This window comes from Labrus mixtus, chromosome 1, assembly GCF_963584025.1.
Source record: "Labrus mixtus chromosome 1, fLabMix1.1, whole genome shotgun sequence".
Lineage (NCBI taxonomy): Eukaryota > Metazoa > Chordata > Actinopteri > Labriformes > Labridae > Labrus > Labrus mixtus.
The window spans coordinates 1755582-1765581 of NC_083612.1; the positions used below are offsets into that span (position 1 = coordinate 1755582).

The window sequence follows — 10000 nt, forward strand, 5'->3', positions numbered from 1 at the left end:
TGGTGAGAAACACACACACCTACAGACACACACACACACACACACACACACACACACACACACACCTGGTGAGAAACACCTACAGACACACACACACTTTTACTTTAGTATTTGCATTGTCTAATACTCGTAATTCTCTCTATTTTATCAAAGGGCCGCTACTTTTGGTCAAAGAATGATATCCATACCACAAATCCTTATTGAGCTGCACTTAAAGAGGACATATTCTCCCCCTCCTCCACCTTTTCTAACAGTCCCCTCCTCCACCTTTTCAAACAGTCCCCTCCTCCACCTTTTCTAACAGTCCCCTCCTCCACCTTTTCAAACAGTCCCCTCCTCCACCTTTTCAAACAGTCCCCTCCTCCACCTTTTCAAACAGTCCTCTCCTCCACCTTTTCAAACAGTCCCCTCCTCCACCTTTTCAAACAGTCCCCTCCTCCACCTTTTCAAACAGTCCTCTCCTCCACCTTTTCAAACTGTCCCCTCCTCCACCTTTTCAAACAGTCCCCTCCTCCACCTTTTCAAACAGTCCCCTCCTCCACCTTTTCAAACAGTCCCCTCCTCCACCTTTTCAAACAGTCCCCTCCTCCACCTTTTCAAACAGTCTGTGGTCTAAATGAAACATCTGTGCTTTGGTCAAAATATAACATGAATCAAGCACCAGAGGAGGTTTGTGACCCTGTATAAACCAGCTCTCTCAGAACGCTCCGTTTTGGTGTGTGTGTCTCTTTAAATGTAATGACCCTGGCCTTCAGGGTTTAGGTGGATGCTGCTAGCTCTCTGCCTCGAGTCAATAGCAAAGATTTTCAACGATTTTTTTTTTTCATTTTGTGTATCCATGAGAAACAGCTCCAGGATAATATTCACCCTGACTTGAATGACTGAAAGATTATGGCTCGTGTCAAATAATCAAAAATTAAGTCAATCTAACACACTTATCAACATCTGGAGAACAGCTGGAGCCTTTGATCAAGCTGTTTTGAAGCTCTCTAATCAATATGTGTGTTATTATGGAGATGCTGCTGTTCAAACTAAGCTGGTTTTGTTTAAGACTGAGGAGCCCGGGCTGAACCCACAGTGAGTTAGCTAACTCGCTAATCTGGCTCTCTGAGACGGGCCTCAGGGGCGTTGCATCTAAAACAGCAGCAGAGAGATAAACAGCACGGAGAGGAGAGCAGCAGTTTGTGAAATAACTGTGCGGCTGCGTTTGTCATCCGTGTCTTTAATGCTCTCAGTGACTTTACAGATGAAAGTTACCTCAGCCTCAGGCCCGATGTCTCAGGGGAGACAGATAGTGTAGCTCATCAGGATGAGTAAAGTGTTGGGTACCGTGGTCGACTAAGGACAAGGAGGGAATCATAAGCATTATGTACGGCTAACTTAAAGGTCCAGTCAGTGAGATGATAAAGGTATCTTACTATCTGATCATTAAGGAAACATGTTGAAGTGCTGGCTTCTCTGACAACAATGCAGCAGCCAGTATGTCCTCCTTCTAACTTTAGATTCTGCTCCTGAATGCTCTGGATTTGTTTGAACCAGAGAAGGTAGGCGCCTTTAAGACACGCCCCCACACGGCCGTTTTGAACACCCCTCGGTTTGCCAGATATGAGAGCAGTTATCAGGTCAACAGGTGTTGCAGTGATGGAAGCGGCAAGAGAAGTGGTTCAGATAGAAGTGATTGTACCTGACCTAAAAAGCCTCTGCATGTTTCTAATAAGCTCCACGAGCAGAAACGTGCTCAAACTAGGATCAATATTGGAGATGCTTTTGAAAAATGGAGAGAGGTTAGAACACAGAAAGGTTTACAGACCCATGCAGAGCTGGATAAACACTGAAGCTTCAGAGTCCACCACATGGTGACCTGAGTGAGCATGGACTCTAGAGAGGAGGGGGGGGGGGGGAGGGAGACAGCTCTCTATGATGTTTAGAATTTAGACTGCAGTAACCATTTTAAACACTAGGGGTCAGAGTTACATACTGCTCCTTTAAACCCTTGTTATAGTTTAGTACTCTTTTTATCCTCCACATTACTGAATTTCTATATTCTTCTTTTCTGTCTCCTTTCTTTCCACAGTCTAATGTATACTGGCCGAACATCCACTCTATCAACCTGACTCTCTCCAACATCAGTCGCGATGACAACAACTTCCAGCTGACCTGCATCGCGGAGAACGTGGTGGGGATGACCAACTCCTCCATCCAGCTCAATGTCCAATGTGAGTCCAACTTCTCCCACTTTTTAAAACTTTAATGCATCATCCACCCGTCTGCAGTGAAAAGCCAGTATACAGAATAACTTTGACCACACTTAAACATTTCTGCTTCTCCTTAAAGATGACTCGCCCTCACTTTGTGCACCTCTGGGCTTAAATTAGCATATTAATAGGCAAACATTATTCCCTTATAGTTCATGTTGATGCTGCCCATTTGCCCTGTTAAAGAAGGTTTGTTGACACACAATATTTGCTCATTCAGACTAATTTGTTTAATTAATCTCATATTTGCACAGTTTTATTGTTCAACACAATCGAGGTCAACGGTGAAGCTTTAGGGATCTCAAATGGTTTTTGTTTAAAGATTAAATTAACTAGCTTTGCCCGAGGTGTGTGCGTGCTGTGAAAACAACGACATGTAAGTAAATATATAATGCTTCATCACAAAGTAAACACGGTGTACTCAGAGAGGCTTTTATTTAATATAAGAATACATTCATTCAGTTTAAAATAAACATTTTAACCCTCGGTGTGATTAATGCTGGTTCATTTATAATTGACCTATAGTGCTACATTTCTTGGATATTAAAGTTTTAAAGGGGAAGCACAGTCATATCAGGCAATTTATATTAACTACTATTATGACCTAATCAGGGAGAAAAGATGTTAAAAAGTGCTGCTGCTGCTTCAGGTCAGCTTTTTATGTATATTTGTGGCAACGGAACAGAATGGTTGGATGTAAAAATAGTTATTAAAAGTGCATCTTCTCCACCGCATCTTACGTTACATGTTCACTGACCTTTGGAAGGTTAAAGGTTAAAGAGTATGTTCCACATCAATAAATCATAAAGTCTGTCCTGTGTAAATGTGTCTCTGAGTCATGACTGTCTACAATGAGGGAGAAGCTCGAGTCCCGCTGGCTGTGTTGTTGTCAGAGCCGTGTTTACATGGACGGGACGGCCGGCTCCTCCCCTTGTGTATAAAAGCTGTTTTAGTCAAGAACTAGAGAAGAAGAAGAAGAACATACTCACTGATTATTTGGATGTTAGTAAGAGTTTTTAGATCACGCTCATTCTGTGTCAGTTTACATGAAATGTGAAGCTACGAGCTAACTAAAGAGCGCTAACATTAGCATGCTAACACAACAATGTGAAGCTACGAGCTAACTAAAGAGCGCTAACATTAGCATGCTAACACAACAATGCAGGACACAGCAAATGTGAAGCTACGAGCTAACTAAAGAGCGCTAACATTAGCATGCTAACACAACAATGCAGGACACAGCTAATGTGAAGCTACGAGCTAACTAAAGAGCGCTAACATTAGCATGCTAACACAACAATGCAGGACACAGCTAATGTGAAGCTACGAGCTAACTAAAGAGCGCTAACATTAGCATGCTAACACAACAATGCAGGACACAGGTGATTGCAGCTCGAGCCAAAGACGATTTTGTCCGCTGCTCGCACTTAATGGTGTTTAATTACGGTGTGTTCAAATTGATAACTCCTTTGTGTGAACTCGAATGGAGAGGGGTTAGAGGTGTGTCTCTGGAGGAGGGCGGAGGCTTCAGTATGGAGGAGGCGTGGCCAAACAGAAGTTTGTTTTGGTTTCATGCTGGTGCTCAAGGGCGACATCTACTGGATCAAAAAGTCACACATTCTTCCTTCATGGGCTCTCCATACAGCATGACAATCTGCACCAACTTTTAATGCAACATGCGCTAAGAAGGCAACTTCATATCAATCCCGTTCCTGTGGGAGAACTGGAGATAAAGTGATTTATTTCAGTCTGGATCAAAGTGTTGGAATGACAAACTGAAGCTTCTCCACTGGTATGACCGGGCTTATGTGTCATGTTGTTTATCCAAGATTAATGCAGGGTCAGTAGAGGTTTGCAAAGTGTTGAATTCAGCGTGGACATTTGTAATGAGTCACAGCCTCCATCGAGCGTGCAGTAACCGAGATAATCATCAGGAGTCGTGTTTCTTTCTGCATGGATGCTGACTGAAGGCTGAAGACGGGACATTGGGTTTGTCTGAAGCTGTGCGGATCAAACAGTAGTGAAATCTTGCTGCTGACCACAGGAGTGATGTCTAAACTACGTGCACCACGGTTGGGTCAAATCCTCATAGTTTCTGGTACGATTGATTTTCCAGTTTACTGACAGACAGCGCCGTTTAAGGAAGGGTGGTATTAACTCCAAGTGTCGATGTGACATTTGTTCACTTGACAGCTTCATTGTGAGGCGGCTGCCAGTCAATTATTTAGTGAGGCATACATCAATGTCTGCAGCACCTGTTTGTTCAGAGACGAGCTGGTCCAGATAGTCAGCAGCAGTCAGCCCTGTTCTGAACACACTGCTGACTGTGAATGTGAAGAGTCAACAGAAAGCCAGAGGTAATAATGTTTGAAAAACAGTGCAGCGCCAGCACCGTCATGATGATTTATTCATAAAACATAATTTGTTTTAGCAAATGAAATTGGGAATGGAGAACAAGTTACCGTTTAATTTCAACATTTCAAAGTGATACATATGGTACTCATTAAAGGTCAGCATTGTGATTTCTAACTCTTTGGATGCATGTGGTAACTTTTTCAATATATCCAACCGAAGCCATGACCTTCCAGATTCACAAGATTATGTTTTTTAATTCAAACTAAGTCTCGTATCTCCTCTCACTGACCCACTCTCTCCTTTAAAGGTCACTTCTCCATGTTCCTCTAACTCTAACATGTGTCTCTAGTCCGTCTACAAACCCCCCGATGATGAGAAAAGTCCATCCTCTCCGTCTTCTGCCTGCTCCACTTTTCAGAAAATGTGTGCTCAAACAGGCCGTTTGGAGATTTTCCCTTCATGACATCACAAAGGGCAGTAGCCCCTCCCCCAGGTGGGTGACACTCCCACAGCTAGGTGTTTGTTCTGCCCTCTGAGTCTGCCTTCTCACCGTAAACAATAGGACATGGAGCGAGAAAGACCAGAGTACACCCGAGCCCTTCCAGAGAGGGGGCGTGGTCAGACACAGCTAGACTCAACTAGACTCTTTCCTGTCAGCCACATAGTAAATTGTCCGTGTAAAGTCAGGGTTAACTGATTTCTGAGCGCAGCAGGATGTATTCAGGAGAATTCCTCAAGAGCGAGCGGAACGGGGTGGTGACGTTTATATCCAGTGACGGGCGAACAACTGCATGAGACCTGTCGGATCTGCCTGCACACATTGAAACTGCTGCATTATGTTTCCTGTTCTCCACTCTGACATGAATCGTCTCCCGCTGTGAGGTGTATGATGTAAGATATTTTGAGAAGTAAATGAAAAAAATGGTTAAATATTAACGTCTCGGGGCAGTGGTGGACTAGCAGTTGGTACGAGCGCCCCATGTAAGGAGGCTCAGGTCCTGGAGAGCGGACAGGTGGGATCGAGTCCTACCTGTGGCTCCTTTCCCGCATGTTGTTCCTGACTCTCCTTCTCCATTTTCTGACTCTATGCACTGTTACATCTTTAAAATAAAAGCCACAAATAAATCACAGAATTAACTGTACTGTTATAGATTAGAGTTTAAAGGCTGCAGATTTGAAACTGTTTTAATTGACGGACTCCATAAAAGGTTTAAAGGGAACACTTACTGTTTATCCTCTGATTATCTCTTAGCATTAGCAGCCGCTTGCATCAGAGCAAAAACTAAAGTATACATTTGGTTGTTGAGGAAAGTGCTAGTTGGTGAGTTTTTCGTTTTACTTCACTTGAATTAAAGAACGAGGAGGTCCAGGAAGACAAATGTCTGTTTTTGACGATGTAGTCTGTACCCGTCTGAACGCTCGGAGCCGGGAACAGTCTGTTGGGTTTCTTCTCTCTCATGGCAGCTTTGATGGACTCGTGTTGGAGGCTGAAATATAAATCTTGTATTAATGACGGTGACAGTGTAAAAGAATAATTCACAACAGGGGGAAAAAAAAAAACCTCCTTTATCACGCAGAACAGGAGAATTATGCAGGTACATTTAGAATGCAATGAGGTGTTGCAGAGTCACAATCCAAGTGAAATTGATGTCGCCAATTAGCAAGAATAAACCCTCCAGCCCATGAAAGCTTAGCCATGATCTGAGCGCAAAGAGACAAGAGAGAATAAAAAAACATAACCCTCAGCAATGATTGGGTAAGCGTCACAATGTGCTGACTATATCCCGCCTGTGAATTACAGCATGCGTGTCAGCTCTTACATAAGTTCACCCTGTGGATTAGCCCCGGGAAGATTTGGGACAGACTGTATTCACAGCCAATATTTATCAAAGGTGCCTGACATTTTTCTCTCTTTGTAGCGCACTAGCTGATGTAGAGCACAATCTATTGTGGCTGTTTGCAATGCATCACGCTGCAGGACAGGGGGGAGATTTGTCACCAATTCAAACGCTCCCCCACTGAAGCAGAGCTGCTAAGGACTATGCAGGAATGACAGATTGACTTTGCAACATCTTGGTCTTCAGGGCTTCCTCCACACGGACGCTATGGATGTACATCTCCAGGCAGTTTCCCTTTCTGTTGACACTCTCTGCTGGTGCTGCAAATTAACTTATTAATTTTTCACCACATGCTCTGATGGTAATTACATTTCCTCCCCTGTGCAGCCTATTGTCTGTGGAAAATGTCATAAAATAGCTCAAACTGCTTCTCTGATTAGAGAGTAATCTGATTGACAGGGAAATTACCAGCCGTCAAGTAACATTCTCTGCATTCAAAGATGAGTTTCCCATTTTGGAGGGACTGTAATTAACCACAATGCACATTCTGCAGAGCCTTTGTCCTGCTGCTGTCTCAAACAATAGCCCTCAGCTTTGTGGACTTGCATAACTTCATGTGTTTTTTTTTCTTTAGTGCTATAGGCACAACATAAAACTCTCGATTTAGAAAAACGCACTGACTTCCACCTTTGTGAAAATGCCTTATCCCTCATTTGCTGCATAGCTTGTAGCAGCTACTAGCTGCCATGTTTGTAGCAGCGAGGCTACAGGGTGTGTAGCAGCTCACATAATTAGTTTCTAGTTTGTTTTTTGAAGATTGCGCCTTACTTCTTACTCACATGTCGTCCTACATGCACTATCAAACCCCTGCCGATGATCCAAATGCAGGACCGGCCGCACCCCTAATTATGCATAAATCTTTGCCTTAATGTAATCAAAAGGGGTGAACTATAAATAACATATTCCTCCTGTAAAACTGTTTTTTTAACCAGACTTTAAACATGTTTATTTATTTTTACATGTGTTAATGGGTCTTCAGGGGCTTTTTGCAGCCGGCCTCAAGTGGACACTCAAGGAACTGCAGAGTTTGTTTTTTTGCACATCTGCATTGCCTTCATTCTTCTTTTTTTTGAGCTTGCCGCTTGCTACAAGACACAACCAGCAACAAGATAAGCAGTACATCTTTGTCCAGAGGGGGTGCCGAAATCAAATCAGTTCCCTTATAGAAGCTGCAAAAAACCTTTGAGTCCATGTGGTGACTTTAATCTGGAGAAGAATCTCTGTGCTGCTTCTTCCAGGTTCAAATCCTAATCACAGTGTAGTTCAGCCCTGAGGGGATATGTAGGGAGGTCTGTCCTGTGTTGCTCTCCTTGTCACCGGCAGCCATGATGTCCTATCTGTAGTCTGAGGCTGCAACATGGCATTTCTAATGAGCCACCAGTGTTACCGCTAGATAACATAGCACAACTGGCCTTGTATTCTCTCTGATCAAAGCCGTGTACTTATCAAAGCTTGTCATCTGTATGAGCTCCACGAGGACACTGTGTTGTTACGGACCAGTACGGAGCGCTGTACTGATTTGTATTGTATTGACTGAGACCGGGCTGACAGCCACGCCGACGGGAAAATGGATCGGCCCCTAACTGTCCATCAACGGGAGAATTTTGTTTCTTGCTCTCTCTCTCTTTTTTCCTCTCCTTCTGTCTTCAGGCTGAGCAGCTTTTCATGCCCATCGTCCTCCCTCCTCTCCGATTCTTTCTCTCTCAACTTTATCTTTTTCTCTTTCTTCCTGCACTCAAATTCACAGCTCCGCTCACACCCCCACACCAACACGTTCAAACACACACACACACACGCCATAGCCTTTAGTTCAATTGAATGACTTTATTGTCACTATTGTCTAGCAGGAACAATATCACCAAGGCAATTTATGAAACGACAGCTTTCAAACACTAATAAATGTTTTTTTTTTCCATCTCTGTCCTCGATGATTATTTGCTTTTAAAACAGAAGCGTTCCACTCTGCAGCCCTCCGGTCACAGTTATCATAACCAATGCTGAAACTGACAACGACTTTTAATACGATTTAAATTGACTATTGTTTATAAATTAATCCAACACAGTGTTTAAGTGCAGTACAATAAAGGTAAAGAATAAAGTCCGGGTCATATGACATCAGGTCCAACTAAAAGTCACTCAAATTGGTGTTAAAGATTTTTGATTAGGGGCGCTGGTAGCCTAGTGGTTAGTGTGCGCCCACTTCATGTACGGAGGCTGTTGTCCTTCAAGCTGGCCGTCTGGGTTAGAATCTGGTTACAGACAAATCAATGGTGCCTTATGAGTGTGTGTGTGTGTGGAGGCGCTCTTTTATTGATACCATGAATACATCCAATTACACGTATCATTGATATAATTGCAAACACTGTCATCAGCGTCTCAGACTCTGCAGAGTCCCTCTGCACCTTTAAGAAAAAGCTAAAGACCCAGCTCTTTCATGAATACCTACTAACTTAATGATGATGGTCTCCATATTATTGATGATGATGATGGTGATGACGATGGTTTTTGTTTGATAACGACGACTTATAAGATGGTTTCTATACTGATTAGAGCTCTCAAGAACTGCCCTCAATGTTGTGCTTTGCCTCTGGTCACTTCCTGTCAGCACCTGTGTGTCCAATCAGACTCAAAGCTGATCGTTTGCTCTTACTGACATTGTTCCCTTTTTTCTAGATCCTTGCTTGTGTTGTTCTTACTCTCTGATGTACGTCACTTTGGATGAAAGAGTCTGATAAGAGAAATGTAGAGTTGTAGACTCTGTGGCTTCATCCTCCATCTTGGATAGGTTGTTAACATTACACTTTGACTTTTGTGGCTCAATCTTTACATCATGTCTTGCAACTGGAGACTCCCCAGCCCTTCTGTCCATTGGTGAAAATCTCCTCCTTTAAAGGAGCGTGTGATAGAGCAACTCAGAAAGATTTCAGGGTTGGGCTGACATGACATTTTCAGGCGTGCATGTGTGGAAACAGCTTTCATTGATTAACGTGCTGCACAAAACAGCATCTGTGTGGCTGCAGGATTCTCTTAATGACATCACATGTGCAAACATTATCTCGCCATATTAGCAGGATTGCTCACTCGTGCCTATAGAAACGACATTCATTGAGACCCAGTTACAGACAAATCAATGGCGCCTTATAAGTGTGTGTGAGTGTGTGTGTGTGTGGAGGTGGCTGGGTAGGTTTGGTGAGGGGGCGGCTGGTATGTAGAACAGACAGAGAGAGAGAGAGAGAGAGAGAGAGAGAGAGACTGCCAGGTATTACCGTCTGCCAAATATTTCCTTTTGATGATGTAGCTGCAACAGTGACTCATTGCAAAGACAAATCAGGGGATGAATTGTTCATGAAATGTATCTGATGGTATTAAAGTGATAAATTGCCTCTCAGCTTGGCGGCGTTGTGGATTTAGAGGTGTGTTTCTGTATGTCAGAAAGAGATTCTCTGTGCTCGTTCATGCAGAGGAGATTTCTCTGTCTATTCCGAGCAAGAG

At 43.3% G+C, this 10000-nt stretch overlaps 1 protein-coding gene across 1 annotated transcript in view; it reads left to right on the forward strand.

The window, feature by feature from the left end:
- Nucleotides 1–10000, forward strand: part of ntrk3b (neurotrophic tyrosine kinase, receptor, type 3b) — a 251433-nt gene that overhangs the window by 130416 nt on the left and 111017 nt on the right. Inside the window, exon 7 of the mRNA XM_061045439.1 lies at nucleotides 2075–2216. Coding sequence (XP_060901422.1) covers nucleotides 2075–2216 — 142 coding nt within the window. The remainder of the gene's footprint in view (nucleotides 1–2074; nucleotides 2217–10000) is intronic.